The 19,254-nt window shown below is 42.6% G+C and overlaps 2 protein-coding genes across 3 annotated transcripts; both read left to right on the forward strand.

Annotated features, from left to right (window-relative positions):
* The first annotated feature begins 6,600 nt into the window (after positions 1–6,600).
* sbk3 (SH3 domain binding kinase family, member 3) lies at positions 6,601–11,283 on the forward strand. Its single transcript, XM_026185994.1, has 4 exons — positions 6,601–6,966; positions 8,630–8,777; positions 9,181–9,383; positions 10,302–11,283. Exons 1-4 carry the CDS (start codon positions 6,961–6,963, stop codon positions 11,085–11,087), a joined length of 1,143 nt encoding a protein of 380 aa, XP_026041779.1. The 5' UTR covers positions 6,601–6,960; the 3' UTR covers positions 11,088–11,283.
* A 2,937-nt stretch (positions 11,284–14,220) lies between these two features.
* Positions 14,221–19,223, forward strand: mfap5 (microfibril associated protein 5). 2 transcript variants are annotated; one of them, XM_026184992.1, is made up of 7 exons: positions 14,221–14,296; positions 16,772–16,846; positions 16,958–16,990; positions 17,085–17,111; positions 17,192–17,279; positions 18,090–18,163; positions 18,654–19,223. In XM_026184992.1, the coding sequence occupies exons 2-7, from the start codon at positions 16,804–16,806 to the stop codon at positions 18,764–18,766; spliced, it is 378 nt and encodes a 125-aa protein (XP_026040777.1). In that variant the 5' UTR covers positions 14,221–14,296; positions 16,772–16,803; the 3' UTR covers positions 18,767–19,223. The 2 variants fall into 2 exon arrangements, with proteins under 2 accessions (XP_026040777.1, XP_026040776.1); XM_026184991.1 differs by lacking the exon at positions 14,221–14,296 and adding an exon at positions 14,322–14,451.
* Positions 19,224–19,254: the final 31 nt, after the last annotated feature.

Raw genomic sequence — 19,254 nt, forward strand, 5'->3', positions numbered from 1 at the left:
CAGAAGGGAGCCATCAAGCTGAAGGAGGAGTCCTATTGGGCTTGGTCAGCCATCAAGTGGTGGTCTCCAGCTGGCAATGGAGCAGTTCACAGCTGAGTGTGAAGTGTCGGGAATGAGAAGGCCTGGACTGAGAAACAAACTATCCTTAGAACTATTACAATATACCAAGCTTCTGTGTTTAAATGCAAAACAAATATGTTGTTTGAGCTACAGACTGCACTTATGGCTGAACAATAAATACATTTTATATTTATTAATGTTACTTGCAGTACAAAGTTATGGGAAGCCTAAGTTTAGTTTCAGAATAATTATATCTGAGACCTTGTTTTATTGTAAGGTTATTCAAGTTTAAAATTGTGTAAAAATAAATATAACATTTCAATTTGATAATATTTAAATAACTCAAGCTACAATGGTTGCAGTATACTTGTTTGTTGTTCAGCAGAATGGTGTCCAGCATGTTGGCTGAAATACTGTTTTTGCATTTAAAAATAAAAGTTGGGCTGATTTTAATTGCATTACAAGAAGTGTTTTTAATTATGCTTACATACAACAACACTTAATATGAACACCGTATAAGAAATTTCTTAAGCTCCAGGATGATAAAACATAATTTGTTTAGTTTAGTTTAGTTACACTCAATTTTTATGAAAGCAAAATTTAAAGTTCTCACAAATTGTGATTTAATTTAGTTGATTTTTGTCAGTGGATAAATATTTAGTATTGCTCACTCAGAAAACTCAAGTTATACAGGAGAGGTGGAGGAAGATCTCAGCCTGGGTGTTTATTGTCTTATGTAGTCTGGAAGATGAGTGGATGGTGGGGTGGGTGCAGTTTTCTCTGTGGTGGGGTTGGGTGGACTGTCCACTGCCCACTGGGCCCCGGTCTGGATGGGCCTGGGCCCCCTTTCCCTGGCGGAGTATGGGGGTGCCTACTGGGGTCAGTGGGGGAGCTGGCCCCAGGGAGGGGTCACTTGCCCCTCCCTTCCTTCCCTCCCCATCTCCAGCTGCCTCCCCCTTCCCGCTCCACCACATCCACCCACACATGCAGGACCTTGGAGTAGGGGTATGTCACCAGGGTGCAGAGGAGGCTCCCCCCCCCCCCCCCCCCTCTGTCCCCTTCTGGCTGCCTCTGCCTCAATTTTATCCCACAACTTAGACATTCACATTACTCACACTCTCATTACACATACATATAGGATCTTGGGGGTGGGCACGATACACGGAGTCCAAAGTACCATCAGGGTGTACACCCCACCCATGGCGTTGTTGCCCACCTCTCAAAGTTATATACACGTAGACATTGAGGGCTAGCAGGAGGGACCATGCGCTTACCTGCTGCTCTCTGGCAGGTAGCTCCATGCCCTCCTGGGTTTTAAATGCACCTTAGAACACACATGCATCTCACCCCCATTCTCTGCGGCCTGCTGGAGTGGGGGGGGGGCTAGGAGGAGGAGTTGGCCGTCCGACTGCGGTCTGGAGTGTGGGGCCTCCCTGCTGCTGCGGAGTTGGGGCGGTCTGCCTCCCCCCACCGCAGGGAAAAGGGTAACACCACCTGGGTCTGGGTGCAGTTCCCCCCTCCAGGGGCAAGGGTACCTAGACCCGGTTCGTAGAGTACGCTTGGGGAGTGTGATCGTGTGTACAGCGTCTCTTTATGTCTGTCTCCACGTTGGTTGAGTGTGGAGTAAGTGCATATGAGAGCATGAGGGTGGGAATGGATGTTTGTATCTGTGTGTGCCTGTATTTCTGTGTCTATATGTCAGGTTGGGTGTCAGGCGCCACCTCTCTGGGGACATCTCAGGCCCTCCAAGGTTTGGAGACCTATCTCCCCCTACCACCACTTCCTCTGCCAGTGGCGGACTCCCTCAGACATCGGTGCGTTGGTGGTTCTTTGTGTCCGGGGATGGGCGTCCAGGTACACACCGGCTCACTCCTTGGCGGCCGCTTATCGGGGCCTGGAGCCTGGGGCTCGCTCGGGCCACTTCGGAGGTGGGGTGCCCCCGGCCTCTCAGCCTGGGGCTCGGTCACTCAGGCACAGCTGGCTGCCGGCGGAGTTCACGGGCGCGTCACTGCAACTCCCCCTGGCTTCTGCTCCGCGGCTGCTGAGTGAGCCCTCATCTGGGACTCTCCTCAGCTCTTTCTGGGACAGTGGCGCAGCTGCCCCTCTGTTGGTCTTCCTTGGTCTCTTGTGTTCTGAGGGCCTCTGGATGTCTGGAGTTTTGATCTCCTCCATACCTACTTCATGCCCTGGAGGACGGGCTGTGGCCCCCCCACACCCTCAGGCAGATCATTACATGAAGGAACCTTTTAAAAAAAACCCAAAAAAACAAGCGCGTCCATGCTCACAGGTGTACACACTGGTGATCACACCCACAAACTACACCCTTTTTGGCTCCTACCTCAAAGCACACTGTGTTCTGTTGATCTTATGTGCTGCACAATAATGTTTAATATTTAGTATTTACTGTCATATTCCCATATATCATTGTGATGCTGTTTATTCTATTACTCTTGTTCTCTTCTGCTTGTTTTCTTTTTTCTTTCTCAGCAGGTGATCCAGGTGATTGATATATGCATTTTTTTTCCCTTTTTTTTCTCTGCCCGTTCTGTTGGTTTTTGTCTTTTGCCCTTCTCCCCCGTCCCTCTTCTCAGCTGTTTCTCTTTCCCTCTTTCTTTCTCCCCTTCTTTCCCCCAGTCAAGTCTGTCCCGTATTCAGTAAGTGAAAATAAAATAAACAATAAAAGGTGAATCAAATGGACCATTACGGCAAGGCTGGGATGGTCAGTTTGGTAAAGTAAATCCGTTGGGCATCTTCCTTTGCCTTTAGACAACAATTCTGATGGCAAAAGAGCCAAACGGGACAGGCCAAAAAAAAAGAAAAAAAGAAAAAAAAAGAAAACTCAAGTTATTTTTAGTACTGTGTACCCACAATGAACAAGTTGTCCTGCCTTAGTTATCTTAAGTAAGCTTTACTACTTTTTTTTTTAAGTTCTGGAAACGAATTTGATTTTATGGTGTATTAAAAAAAATAAGCACAAAAAAAATCAGGAAAGGAACAAATTATTTATTTATTTATTTAACAGCGCATCATTTAAGTAAAATTCCAAAGACACTATTTTGATGTTGTGTTTAACTGAAGCTTCTTGTCAGAGTGAGAAGACCCATAAGCACACTGATGATGTGAAAAATATTGAGAAATATTTGAGCAGGAAGTATTTCACTTCTTAATGAATGAAAACATGAAAAGTGACACCATAAATTGAGTAAATCTTAAGATTTAACGTGCAGCAACAATTTCTGCCCAAAACTGCAATGACCCTCACCGTCCACAGAGAGGCATCCTCGAACTATCTGGTGTGACACCAGACCAGCGTTGCCTTCCCTGGGACCATGAAAAATACCCCGCAAGCCTCTTGGATCAGAACAACAGCTGGCATGCATGTGTGTTACAAGTTCCCCTTTAATCCTTCATCTCTTTATCCCTTTATCTTTCCCTTCTCTCCAGGGAGGAGGGGATTGAAGAAAACATTGCAGCGTGACTCAAGCAAACTATATGACTGTAATGTAATGTTACTCTGCTTTGGAAACACTAATCTTATGAGGACAAGCAAAATGCCGGCGATTATAACAAGTATAAATTATTCTGACAGGTGTCGTTCCACTATTATGTCACACTGAAACTTTATTTAGTATTTCCTCTGTGCCCACTCCCCCAAGAGGAGAGGATTGTTACTTTGTTTTAAAAGAAAGACCTGGACTCAGCCTGAGGAGGGGCTTTTGAAGAGGAGGAATCAAACAAACTAACACCGAAGCTCTCACGAGATGCTCTTTTGAAAGTCTGTGCTGTCACTTTCTGGATGTAAATAACATTCATCACTGTGGTTTCTTGTCTGACAAATGAACTCTCAGATCTGTTTCTGTTCATTTTATGTCTAGTTATTTATTTATTACTAAAAAAACCCGTTTTTTTTCTGAGTAGGTATTTGTTTGTAGGCTCAACCCTGCAACATTGTGTACGTATCAGGTCCTTTTGTCACAATCACTTGAATTAATAATTTATCATCATGCTAAAATTGCCTTTTGTATTAGTCTGTATAAGTTTGTTTTGTTGGCCTCTTTTGAGCTCCTGGCTATTCAGTAAATGCAGTTGCTTCCATTTATTTATTCATTCCTGTTTTGCCGATGAGTGAGGAGATGGCAAACCAGTTTCTTTGAAAACTGTACTTGTAATACATTGCTTATCGGCTGCTCAGTACCTGACTATTACTTTGCCACAAGACAAACTGACTAAAAGATACTGCATCAACTCAAGACTAACTGAAGTGATTCATTTTTTAGGCACTTTCATTTTATTATGAACTAGAGCGAGGTTAGAGAGAGAGAAAGAGACACAACGATTCACACTCACATTGACATCTATGGCCAATTTAGCATCATCAGTTAACTTGGCATGCTTGCTAACAGGTCTTTGGACTGTGGGAGAAACGCACAGAGGGAGAACATGCAAACAGATTAAAAAAAACCCCCCATCTCTGTTAGCTGGAGTCTCAAACACAGGACCTTCTTGTCGTGAGAAGACTGTGTTACTGAGAAAAACCCATCAAATATTGCTCCAGTTGTCTCAGAGGTGAGAGGTTTTTCCTCTTTGTTTAGACTGTATCAGAGTCGCTTTGCATGGTTTTGCATACTCAATCTTGGTGAAACACCTCATTTTCATCCGCTGCCTGAAACAAGCAGCTTTAGCTTGTCGTTAAACTAACCTTATTTTGTCTGGCTGCCACAACAGTCCCGTGCCCATATTAAGACATCACTGTGACATCACAGAGATTCAGCAATAGAAAAAAATGTCATAACCCAAACCTTTAGTGCAACCTTTGGCTCATGTAGAAACATTTAGCCATGTTTAATATGAACTTTTATCAGTGAAACAGGAAATAAGGACAAAATGTCGTACCCATAGATGAAAAAATAAAATAATAAGGATACACAAACATACCAAGTTGTAACAGGATTCTTTTATTTCAAAATGCATATAAGAAAGTCAGGCTGTGTTGTGAGGTGACTGTGCACTATTTCTGTTTCTGAAGCCTGACATAAATGATTTGGTTAAGATGATGTGATTACCATCATTATCATACTTATCAAACCCCAGTGGATAAGGGCAGTGACATCCTGAAAGAGACTGCTTTCATTAGCATGGAAATGTGTCATTGCAGGATGAAGGTGACGCTGGACTATTTGTACTAATTTGCACTCACCCATTCCTCTGGGAGACAAGAAGACTAACCCGTGCCAGAAAAGATCCCAACCAGAGCATAACTCCAGCACTGCAGGGGTCAAAGGTTCAGGATTTTTCTTTAATGCGCCCCCCCCCCCCCCCCCCCCCCCCCCCCCCACCGTATAATAAGCACAGAACATTCCCTCAAAGAACATGGAACCTGGACAAATGGGGCCCACTTTGTGTATATATATCTATCTACTGTATATTATGTAATGTGCCAGTAAAGCAAAGGTGAAAGTTTGTGTGAAACATCATCAGCAACAAAGTGGGCAATCTGTTTGCATTTTGTACATGCATGCCTTACACACAGTATTTGTGAATGAAACTGAATGCATCTTGGCATCAAAATGAGAGCAGTAAGAGTTTTGTTGGTGGAGTGGGCAAGTTGGTTGTCACAGCAGAGGCCAAAGAGCCTTGTGGTACATGCACAAACATGCAGCCTGTCGGTGATGACCAGCTGAACACAAGCAGTGGTGTTAGTAACCTGAGAAGGGACTGGCCCGTTGTGATAGCAGCCAGTGTTTGTGTTACATAATGCACAGCCAACAATCCAGTGGCAAGAATATGTCTGTAGTATGTAGTACCAGGGGAAATCTATCTGAGCAGACCGAAAGAGGAGGAGGGTGTTGAAGCTATGGGAGCTGGAGGAAAGGCCTGACCTACAGCTGGTGTTAAGTAGGAAATAAAGCTGGCATTTAGATCAAGTGCAGAATTAAGTTTTATGTTTTTCTTTTAAAGCAAGGTCTCAGATCTTCTTAATATGAGTCTGATGATTAATATGTGCTTGAAAAGAGAGTAAGTCAGATAGCATTGTGTAACAAGAAGAGGAATTATGATGACCAATGAAAACCTTCATTTATGGATGTGATGATTATATTTTAGTCGATTTTAATTTTGATCAATTTTAAATGCCTCCATCAGAAAGTGGCAGATATCAAGGATAAGGAAGAGAGAACATCAATATTTAAAAATAAAATGCTCTGTAACTATATGCTGTAATCCCAGTAAGATTCAGGGATCATGGATACAGCTTGTTGGCCTATTCCAATCATTCCAGCATACCTGTTGATTAAAAGAGGAATCCTATACTGTGTGTGGATTTCACTGACTCAGACAGGCTGAGAGGGTGAGAAAGAGACATGGAAGGAAAACGAGGGGGTACAAGGTGAATGACAGCTGAGGAGAGGGGAGGCAGGAGAGCGATGGGTTAATGTGGTCAGGCTGACTGACAGATTGGAAGAGGTGGGATATTAGCAGTGCTGTGCAGTAGAGAGGGGCACACGGGGAGTAGGAGGTTTGAAATGCCTTGTAGCTGGTTCGTGCGTATTTGCCAGCATAACAGGCCAGAGGCGGAGAGAGCGGGAGTCTTGGCACAAGAGTAGGAAAAGAGAGGGAGGGAGTTAAGCATGTGTCTCATGGGGAGAAACACACAGCCAATATCCTGGTCTCCAGTAAACATCTATAAGCCTCCTTTATAAAGTCAGCTGTGCTACTGCATGGAACAAGGGAGCCAAGGCAAAAATATCCACTTTGATTATCAGTCTAGCTGCAAACATTCAGTAGATCTTCAGCCTGAACAGCAGCTCCCTAACAGGAGCCTGTCAAGTTTTCAAAGTCTCTTTGATTAGATGCTGAAAAGAGCAGAGAAAACTGAGTAGAGATCATCCAACTGAGCAGAAAATGACAGTAAGTATTGCACATTATTCCTGTCCATCCAAACCTTTACATTTAGTTTTCAGATACATATTTGTGACTTTAATCAAACTCATAATGTCAACATGTGAGTGCAGGAAAAACTACTGTCAAGAAAACAGTAATATCGTGCACATGCAGACCGTTTGCAGGTTTTCTGTAATGCCTTAATGATTTGCCTCTAGCTGATGGGATGGCATGCAGACGTTGCATGAATACACTGATGACTTTTTACTACAGCATTTCTCTTTGGCTTCAGACTGTATCATTAAGTGGTGTTTTCAACTCCCGATGCTTGACACTTCTAATGGACTTCAAATTAGTTAGTGATGAGCTACATTAAGACATTATAACACTTACTTCTTTGTGCCAAAGAGCTTTTAATTAATAATCACTTTAGTGACTTAGGACATGGCAAGTATCAGCATACAACCAGTGTCTTAGATGCTTCTGTGTGATTAATGTGTAGGAGTCACTCAGCTAAACTGTGACCTAGATAAAATAAATGATAGTCATTTTCACTTAAGCACGCGTGGAATGAGGAGCACCAAAAGAATCTGACAATGCGATAACTTCAACTCGTGTTAACAGCTCCTGGAACGAAATCCCACTGAGGCTTAAACTCGTGGAAATGTGCTTAAAAACATTTCAACATTTTGCTTTCATGCATGTGGAAGCTGTCTGAAATGTCATGTTTGATCCTCCTTGTGATATAAAATGTTTTAGTTGCTGCAGAGCAGAGCCTGTTGTTGCACCTGCAGCATTAATCTGTGCAGTATCAGTCCTCAAACGGGCCATCATTAGTCTGTTTAAAATACAGCTCATCTGCACAACGTCGTGCTCGCAGGCTGGTCAAAACCTGTTTTTTTCCGGTATTGGCTGCACATCAAGTCTATCAGTTTCCTTAAAAATGACTCAAAGCTGAAATTAATCAATTTTCCAACCATTTGGAATGATTGTAAGTGATTGGAAATGTTTTTCTGTAACAGTAATCAGGCTTATTATATTAATTCAAACCAGAAATATTGATTGGTACCAGCACAGCAAATACTACTAGGTGTTTGCAGGGACGTCACAGTTACACAACATGTGGAAGGTCAAGAATAAAAATATGTTATCCTTCTGGAGTCTCTTTATCTTTTGCGTTAAGCTCTTGTCTTAGTTGTTCACACCCGTCCTGGTGTTATGGGCTATGTGGTGGCGGATCTACTTCAAAGTAAATCATCATGCGTGAGACTTCATGAAGCAACGAATAACAATAGGGATGAACACTAAATCACGCTGCCAAATGTTCTGATCATCCTGATAAGACATCCTGATGTCTGGAGTGTCTATATACCCCAACATGTTCCAGTATTTTCTGCCAAATGTTTGCTGGGATGGCACAAACATCTTAAACTTAAATAGTAAGCCAATAAACTTGCATAGAATTTAAAAAAAAAAGATTTTTACTATTGCAGCTAATGTGATGTGTGAGGTTTGAAGTCCCGAGGTCTTGTCATGCCCGAGGTTCAGGTAACGCATCTGAACGTGCTCCCTCAGATTCAGACTTCATTCTCTGAAGTTATCTATCAATAACATCAACACATGCTGCTCAAGCTGCGGCTCTTATTTCATCAATTTGGATTTATGTGTGTGTGCTTTCATATGTTCCCAGGCTGCAGCAGCTCAGGAACTCGACGAGCTATGTTTCCTCTCGGCGCAATCCATGCCCAATCTGAAAGTTTCTGAACACTTTCGGATGGTGAAGCTCCTGGGAGAAGGATCCTATGGGAAAGTCATGCTGGCTGTGCACAGAAAGAGAGGTTAGTGCAAGACTCAGTTCAGTGGGAGCTTCTTTAACTAAACATTTTTCCATTTTTTTAAAACTCGCTGCCTATCTGAAGTATTTGCAAAAGTGTCCCTGAGCACCTCAGACTCAGTTTTCCTTCTAGTAAAGAAACCACATGTTTTTTGTGGGGTCAGCTCTGCAGTAACGTGAGAACAGATCCTTCTTTATTCTGTTGCTCTAATGAAGAGCTTTCTTACATTCTCTCGGATAAAGTTGCTGCAACTGGGGTGTAGATGTGAAATATGGTCTCCCCAAAGGGGAAGTTATATTTGTTCACAGTGTCGGTGATGGACAACACTCACATGCCACAGGTGGTGAGATTATTTATAAGGGAATTTTGAAGCTAATTAGATCTCATCTTGGTTTACTCTCATCAGGAACTCCTATGGCTCTGAAGTTCTTCCCTCGTCAGTCTACCTCGCTCACCTCTTTCCTGCGTGAATACAATCTGTCCCTATCTTACTGCACCCATCCGTCTCTGACACGAGCCCTGGGCATCTTCTTCTCCACGCCATCCTACTATGTGTTTGCCCAGCAAGCCGGTCTATACGGTGACCTCTACAGTGTTATAGTGTCCGAGGTCAGTTTGGCTGACGTGTGGCATGAAAGAAACTATACGCACGCCCTACTAATACAACAGAAAACATATACAGCAGCAAAACTTAATACAAATGTTATACAAGCTGATATGTTTTTGCTTCATAAACCCCAGAATCCCAATATTCCAGTCATTTTATCCAAAGAACTAAAAAGCGATTACAGCTATTACAGCCTACACAGTTTATTACTTTCAATAGAATCACAGTATTGTTGTTTAAGTGTTCCTGCTGTAGTCTCCAAATATTATTGTATAATATAACTACATGTCCTCACTCACATCACCTACCCTGAATTCAGTTTCTTCTCCTTCTTAGACTATGACATATCAGCTAAAAAACACTGCAGTATTCGATACTTTAACAAAAACCCTGAAGGTGAACAGTGACCAGGTGTGATGAATCACTGCAGGAGTCTATAGCTAAACCTTAACATTCATCTCAGCCACACAAACTGCATCACATCACAAGATGTGCAGCAGCATGCACAGTGTTTAACTGTATTCATGAAGATTGGCATATTATTCCACAAATTTTCCTTTACTCTTTTGGGAGTTTGTACTTGTTGAGCGCTCATTTCTAAAAGTTTAAACATAAGACATGCTTGATAACAGCTTCCAGCTCACCTACTTCCCTGTTTGTGTCTCTGCCAATAACACAATGAAGCGCTGATAAGAATAAGAACAGCCCGCTCTCACTCAATGAAGAGAGAGTACATGAAGTTAAACAGGGATTTCCAAATGCGTCACCAACCAGTTAAGATTTTGTTGTCTTAGTGCCAGTAACACAGTCCTCCTATCAGACTCCACTTGGCCTAATTGTCTTATAAAATATTATATAAAAAATAATAATAACTGTCTGATATTGGGCCACCACTCAATCATACTGTCTGTCTGTTTCAGGCAGGGGTGAATGAGGACTGCGTGCAGAGGGTGATGTCCCAGCTGAGCGGTGCAGTTACACACCTCCACTCTCTGGGCTTTGTCCACCGTGACATCAAACCTGAGAACATCTTCCTCTGTGACAGCTCCTGTCGCTGGGTCAAACTCGGGGACTTTGGCCTCGCCCGAGCCATCGGCACCACCGTTCGAGCTGTCTGGTACGAGTCGCCTTTCTGCACGCCTGAGGTGGAACCTGCCAAGGAGGCCGAGAAGGAGATGGAGAGAAGGCGGACTGAAGGAACTGAAGAAGAGGTAGAAGACATCTGGATATCAGTAGAGCCCTGCATTGACAGCTGGGCTCTTGGTGTGCTCGTCTACTGCCTGCTAACTGGCTGCTTCCCCTGGGAGGAGAGCACTCACGATGATCGTGGCTACCGAAAATATAAGGAGTGGTTTGACCGTGAGGCCAAACGTGACGAGAAAATGCGAGATGGCGAGTGGAGGGGTGAGGAGGACGCTGATGATTACATTATTATGGAGAGAAAACAAAGAGACAATCCTCCTCCTTCACAGTTTGAGGGCCTCAGCCCATTAGTGATGACTCTGTTGAAGGAGCTACTCCACCCTGAGCCCAAACACAGAGGGACTCCAGAGGAGATCCTGAGCTATCTGGGAGGGCCATGGCTGATGGAGACAGAGAGAGAGGAGAAGAGGAAAGCAGAGGAGGCGGAGAAGGAAGCCAGAAAAATGAGGGAGAGAGGGGGGGTAGAAGAAGAGCTTCTCAGGGAAGGAAGGGGGGAGAGATAAACTTTGTTTTTATGAAACTGTTTAAGCGTTTTCATATTTTTATAAGTACCCTTAATACTCAAAGTGCAACTTCATTGTACATATTTCTGTTTGGGAACGTTTGTAAATATGTGTGTTTGTGTGAAAATAATACAAGAAAAGTGTGATGTCTGAACAAAAAGCTGTATTATAATGCTATTAAAGACTTGTGTTGGAATGTTGGTTTATGCAAAATAAATCAGTGGTGTTGCATGTGTTATATAAGTAGCAAGTCAGGCTGACAATAAAGAGGATTTGCAGATGATGATGGTTCAGATAAAAGCTACATTTGAAGACACTACAAAGCACCCTAGACTTTATTCTGTTTAGACAGCATTGCATACAGCACGTAGACAAGCACATCTATGGAAATTATGACATCTTGGATGTGGTGTTGAAGCAACAGGTGCAGCAGAACAGCAGGAGCACATCTAAAATTGGACTAACAATACAGTCTGACAGCGATACCAGCATGATCTTCTTTCGTGCTGGAGTGATGAAAATCACAGGCATGGCACCTATACTAGGAGAGAAAAGGATTTTAGGGCTAAAATAACCCCTTCATGCTGTTCTCAGTGATGCCCACTGTAGGTGATGTACTGACAATGAAACACACCTCATGGGAAATCTGCAAGTGGCTAGTTGGCCTCAGTATGGATTCAGGAGAGAGCTGTCCTGTATCTGTCAGAGAGAATAATTACTTGTTGAAAGATCACCTGCAAGCCTGCATACAGAACCCTCCGAAATGGATTTCACGGAATTGCTGATGGCGCCTTTGTTCACATTTGCCGTCACTCAGTCATACTGTGATGTTAACTGTCCAGTAGTATGTAAGAAAAAACACGACGCAGTCCTCACCCTGCTAGATATTAAATGGTGCAAGGACTATTTAATGTGGAGCAAATGTACCATTTGGACTGGATCCCTGCTGGTAGCGAGCTGCTAATGCGCTGTGCGTGAGTGTGTGCATGCTGGTGGGGCCTGCGCTAACCCCTGCTAAGGACCACTCCAGATGGATTTATAAATAGACTTCTGGGCCATCTATTTACAAACCATGCAAATCATCACCTCCCTCTGACTATCTGCACTTCACAGCCTTCCAAACGCAAAAGTCAGGCTGCCTTGGCGCCCACAGGCCTGTAGCAGCACAATCTGATGGAACACTTTGACCCATCTTGCCCATTTACCCTCATCTCGTTTTATCTCTGGCCCTTGTGCAGATTACTTTTCCCTTTCTTCTGCCGTGCCACTTGGACCTGGTCTTTCCCTTTCATCTTTGCAATTACAGTCAGATCTGTTTTCTTCACACTTGACGGCTGTCATTCCCTCACTCTACTTACTTCTCGGATCACGGCCGCGTATCAGCTGTGTCACACAATACCAAATGTTTACGTGAAAACATTTGTTATCTCCTTTAGCAATGGTGGTTTGGGATTTACTGGTTTCTGGGAACCAAAGCTCATGTGACACTCAGATTGGGCGTTAAAGGAGGACCTCAGCCTGACAAATGGAAACACATGGTGCAGACTGCTGAGACAATCGAGTGCCAACACAAAGATGCTGATCGAGGTGCAAATCTGTTGGAGGTTCAGAAGGACAGATAGCGGGGATGATGAAAACAGGAGAAACAAGGACAGCTACACATGTGGACTACTGCTGAATTGCTGAACCAAGCTGGAGATGCAGCTTAGTTTATTTTAACTCACGTATGTACTTCCAAGTCACATGTCATGACAGACCTTTGAACATTTGTCAAGTTGAAAGACACACTCCCACGTCCAGAAACCAAAGAAGCTAGTATTTAGATGTCAGCGCCATTGAGATTGCGTGTTACCAATATTGCATGAAGCACACTTTAGCTGGAAAGTTTAAACTCTGTAAAGGTCTACATCATCACATTCGCTGCCTTCAAGCTACCTGCTTATTTTTCATCCTTTACATTATACAGCGTTTGCCTTCTTTCTGACTCTGAGAGGACATGCATTAGTGTTTTTAAAAGTGCATTTTTTACAAAGGTGAGACAGAGGGCACAGAGAAAACCAGCCTGAAAACTCCACACTATGTAACAGATATTTAGACAGATATCTGATGAAGGTTTTCACCTGTCACCAGAATGAGGTCTGCAAAAATGCACGGCGATATAAGAGCCAGATTAATTGACCAAATTAAATGTTCATATAGCCAAATGAACGAAATGTACCCCAACTTGGAAGCCAAACCCTCTGCCCATCATGGCCTAATATTTCCACTGCAACTTTTTCTCCCACCTGGCAGCATCTTACAGCTCAGCAGGTTTAATTACTTAAACAGGACTGGCAGAGGTGATTCTGGCTGACTGGGAGAACCTGAGATTATCAGTTTTGAACAGCGAGAAGCATCAATGAGCCACACTGGATCTAGTTTAGAAAACGAAGTGCTTAAGTGTGCTGCGCTGCTGGTTTTCGTGCACAGGAAACACAGCAGTACTAGAAAAAAACAAAAATCTATCAGCTGGTTGAAATCCAGAGACTGTAAGTGAGACGAAGAGCGAAGGTGAAGCATGTTGGGGTGAAAGAGAGGAGAGAGGGTATGTATTGCATTGCCGGCATGCCTCATGCAATGCCATACAACTAATAAACAACTAGAGTTTTTATCATGTGTTTACAGTCAGGCATGTTTTGCCTTAACCATTGCTGGTCCTTCTTGCTCAGCACCTGACCCCTTTAATCCTCTTTTTTGTCTTCATTTTAGCTTTACTTTGTAGCTCCTGCTACAGAAGTGTAGACCGAGGGGCAGTTGGATATGTTCGCAGGACTGATCGTGCTTATTGGCTCCTCTCCTCGTCTCTTTTGCTTACACTGCCTCTATCTGTCAAGCTGTCATCATCCTCACCCTGTCGACCTTGTTAGGGGCATCCCGCAGGCTCAACCTGGAGTCCGTGTAGCCCCAATATGTCAAGGGAGATGATGAGTGTGTCCCTATTGAGCTGACTTGGCCCACCACATGGTGAGAGCCAGTAAGACTTTGTAGCTTCAAGAGTATGCGTAGCAATATTTATATTGGTCAACTTCGTAGAAGCCAAAGAAGAGTCAAGTTTCACCAAAGCTGCTATAAAGGTCACAATGAAAGAAAGCTTTCAACACAATGAGACAAAGGGTCTGGAACAGTGGCCTTCATCTACACGGATAAGACAACTCTGAACGATAGCTTAGGTATGTAATGAACTGTAGTCCACAGATGACAAGTTTATATACAGTAATAAAAAATGTCCACTCCCTGTCTAACTTGTGGTCTTCCAAGCAATTGTGATGCATCTCTTTGTTTCGAAAGAGAACAAACAGCGAGCTGCGTGAGCTGATGACAGAGTGTAAGTACTTTGGGCTTATCGGGGATGAGAAACCATCTTTGGAGCTACATGTTGTTATTTTCTTGAGAGCATTCATGATTAATTCTTACCTGTGTAATCTGTAAATACAGACAAGGTCGATCGCCTTTAACTTCAGGCAATAAATTAAATAAAGGTCATAACATGATCCATTTCTCATATAACTTTAATTAAGTTCATTGTTTTCTACATCTTGCTAGTATTGGGTTGGAACTCCTTTTGCAAGCAGAACTGCCTCAATGAAGACAGTTTGAAATGATCTGAGCTTTGTGACATTCTGTGATGTGGTCATAAAGGCATGGAGATGATCAACAACAACAACAACAACAACAACACTCAGTTAGGCTGTGCTTGCGCTTGGTACTAAGGAACCCACAGTGTACCAAGAAAATATTTCCAACACTATTAATACCATTGATATAAGACAGGAGGGATTCATGCCTTCATGTTGTTTATCATAATCATGATCATTAATATGCAAATTGTCACGATGATTGATCATTCACCATTGATCAATGGCCACGAGAGCATCCTTACCTGAATGATTGAGCATGCGTCAAGACGATTGTCTGTTAATGGGAGGCACCACTTTCTTATGTGCATTGCTCCATCTGCTGGCTGTACCAAGTATTGCAAAAGTCAGATTTGGAGCTCATTCTTGACTGTTAATTTGTGAAATAACTACAAACATATGCCAGGAAATAAATGGCTCATGTTTACAGCCTTCTCATTTGTCACAGGAATACAAGAGGAAATATTAAATTAAAGCTTTTTCTATCTCTTTTATCTTTGTGTGTGCTTTTTCAAGCAAATACAAAGAAAATGAGTTGTTGAGCGTGTCTGTAACTCCTGTGCTCAATCTACCTTTATTCAGAGAAGGATAACTGCTGATGTATGCTGATGAAACAGTGAAACACGGGGAAGTAAAAATATATAAAGATGCACTACTGTGCAAAGGTTCAGGTAGCTTTAGTTCTTATCCATCACATGGAGGCCCCCTGAACTTACTCTGCATCCTAACAGTCATAAAGACCCACCTTTAGATTTGAGAATAATACAGTCCAGTAGACTGTTTACCTTTACAAAGTAAAGTGAGTATAGCGTGTTATCACAGCAATATAATTGGATACTAACCATCAGATATGACGACAAAGGCAGAAGATTTTATCAAATCGAGACATGAAAATAGCGAAAAGCATGAAAAGTGCCAGGGGAAGGAGGACAGGGGGAAGAGGAGAGGGAGGAGGAAGCAGAGGAGGAGAAGGAGGGTGCAGGAGAGGGAAGGAGGGGAAAAGAAGAGAAGACAAAAGATTCATAAAACTAAAGCAGTTGTGGACGACAGCAAAAGTTGTGAGTACAAGTTATGTTTCTTTTTCCACCTGATTTGTACACATTCTGTAGGAATTACACAGAAGAACATCTGCAGACTCAGGATAACTCACAGCCAAAGACATTAACTGGGTGATACATCCTTCTGATTAGATGTAAACACAAGTTAGGAGGAGAATGCCTGACTAGTTAACTAACTTAGTCAAAAAGGCTTTGTAGACGAGTGAAGGGTTGATTGCATGCGAAGTTCAGCAGACATAAAGAGTGAAAAAACTCTCACAAACGAGCCAACAGAGACAAACAAGCAGCTAAAGCAGAAAAATGCAGTGTTTTCAACTGAGTGATTGCAAATGTGTGACTCTGGGATGTATCGCTGCTGAAAGGACAAGATGTGGAAAAAAAAAAACCACCATCGAGTTCAGATTGGCTGGCGATGATTGTACAGTTGGAAAGCGGCGATATGTTCTCTGAAAATAAAGCTGGGAAAGAATGTGAGAGCGTAACAGAGGAGGGGTGGAGGGGTCCTCAAATAGGCCACACACAAAAAACACATTCTTTTGCGAGAACTCACATCTTGGACTCCAAAGTTACTGTGACACATCAGGAGAGGAATGGTGCAGGGCGGGAGATGAGAGAGGGAAGGGGGGGGGGGGGGGGGGGGGGGGGAAGGAGGAAGGAAATCAGGCATCACTTATCTGTTTACAAGGAGTCCAATAAATACTAGAATAAATAAATGTAGGAAAAATGACATCAGAGGCTCTTGTGCGACACTGTGCTACACATCTGTGTTTTCAGCTGATGCAAAACTCTAAGGAAAACATTACCCTGAGCTGAAATGTTGTTAGCATTTATGTAACGGGATTAAAGGAAACATAAACAGTTAAGGAATTAGAAAAAAAAATCATAGTGAGGATATTGAGCAGTTCCACTCTGTGAAATCATCCCGACTCTTTTCCTCTTCGGTTTCCTGCAGCTCGTAAAGTTCACCCCTTACAAGCTGAAGGAATGGGCAGCCTCCCAGTGGTCCTGCTCCTCTGCAGTTTCCAGGGTAACGTTACCAAACAGGACACACAAATCAACTTGTTTAATTATGGTTGAGTCGCTGTGTGTTTGCTTTTATGCTGCAAACCTCTCCCCTCATGCGGTTTCTGTTCCACAGCACTCACGGTTATAGCCCAAACTCAGCCAACTGGTAAAGCCCTTTTACTTTTGATAATGATGACAGACGTCTGCTACTCTTTGAGTTTTTCTCATTTATTCTTTTTCTTTTCTTTCCTCACTTCTAGAAGCACCTGGGAACGCCATACCAACCGGTGAGTATCTCCACTTTTAGGACTTTTGTGATTTACACAATATCAACATGACATGTGTCTCCGCTGTTATCACTCTGCAGAATGTAGGGAGGAGACGTATCCTTGCACCAGGATGTACTCAGTTCACAAGCCCATCAAGAGATGTATTGGTAGTCTTTGTCTCTACAGGTGATCTGCAAATCCTCTACAACACACTTTTAATTAGTCTTTTTTCCAGAAAAAGGACTTACTTATTTTTAAAAACTGAGCAGTAAAGGTCTTACTTTTTCTTCAGTGTTTTAACGACAGGTGGTGAAAGAAAACAAGGAAATGGTCTTGAGCAACAGTTCTCCAGGCTTTTCTTTGGACATTTTGGCTGTTTTTTCACACATTTTCAGTCCAGTCCTCGCACCTGATCATTTTTAGAGGACTTTTATTTTTTGGTTGTTAAGCCACTTAACGCCGACCCATGAGTCATTCAATCATAAAAAGGCACCTGACTCAAGGGATGAACCACTATTGTGTCTAAACATAACAGACAGCTCAGCAAAGCAGCTTTAAATTGCATCTTTAGTCACTTTGTTACCAGCAGCCTGTCACGAAAACACATAATTTGTTGCCATTTCTGTAATTTAATCTATGCCAAAGATAACATCGTTTGACGGGCATAAAATAGTATTTTTGCACCGACAGGGTGATTCCCAAAGAGGTATTCCCTGAAAATGACAGCTTCATCTTTGCATCAGTACAAGTAGTAAAGAGCTTTGAATGTCCTTCAAGAAGCCTGGAAAACTACTACTGAAGACTACTTAAATGATATGTTAACAGACACAGCTAGAAGTATAAAGTACTACAAATAGCGTCCTTAATTATTAGTACAATATTTGTGTAACAGTATTGAGCTCACAAGACTTTCATTACTGAACACAGTTACCCTGTCAGCCTGTATCAGTATATCCATCCTCATAATGTTCATGTTTTACCCCGGTGCTCTCGCAGCCTCCCTCGTGTTTATGTGATCAACAAAGAGATCTGTGTGAGGACAGTGTGCCGTGAGGATGAGTATCTGAAAGGTGAATTAGTCTTAATGTATACACAGGTGACAAATTAAAGGAAAAGACAACACTGGAGCAGCTTCATTGCTCCTTGGCAGTGATTCTCTAAAACAAATAACCAAAAAAATATAATTTGTTCCCTCAGTTGATGATGCCAAAGAGTGCAGTTTAACAAGTTGGTACATTCATCAGCTTGATTTTGAGGGTAAAAACCAAATAAATCGCCAATAATAATAATAATAATAATATATTTGCTGATGCTGTAACGCTCACTTTTATTTTATTAAAATTAAACTTGGATCTTTTGTTTAATAGATGAAGAATGATAAAAATGACAGCAGGTATGAACCACACCACAGCAGGTCAGAGCCACAGGATTCCTCCACTGCAGGGCTCAGGTTTCGCCTTTCATTTGTCACCTGTCTGTATAAAGGAACAGTGATCTTACAGTCCATGAAAATATGCATACAAATAAATAACCCTTTTTTCCCCTTTCTTTACATTACAGCTGAATTATGCAGAGAGTTGTCTGGGTGGCCCAGACGTATCCAGAGGTCATCCAATAGCAAACGTTGTCGCAATCGTCGTGGCAACCCCCAAACCTGGGCAAACAAAGCCTGATCTTGCCTAGAATGGGCCCGTGACCACCGGGTGACGATGGTGCGACCCATGGGCGTCGTCATCGAAAACAGCCAATAAAAACACCATAAATCCGCTGCGCCACACCTGAGGGTCTCTTTCCTTTTCTTTCACGCGAGCACACACACACACACACACACACACACACACACACACACACACACGTGTGCTGAGTCATATCTACATATGTTTATGTATTCGTCCTTTTACTGTGTGAGTATTTCATTTCGTCCGTGTGTATTGGACACAGGTCATGTCTTCCATGGTTTACGATCCATTTGAGGTACTGCAGTAATGGGCCTATAGGAGCACTGAGTCACTTAATGGTATAAGAAACAAAGTAAAACAAAGACCCACTCTGTTGTGGATTGTAAGGTACACACTGACCGTTCAGTATTATGTGCACTATTGTAACCAATAAAATATAATGGAAGTTGTTCACGAGATTATTTATTTTTTTACTACTCAAT

Source organism: Astatotilapia calliptera, chromosome 11 (genome assembly GCF_900246225.1).
Source record: "Astatotilapia calliptera chromosome 11, fAstCal1.2, whole genome shotgun sequence".
Lineage (NCBI taxonomy): Eukaryota > Metazoa > Chordata > Actinopteri > Cichliformes > Cichlidae > Astatotilapia > Astatotilapia calliptera.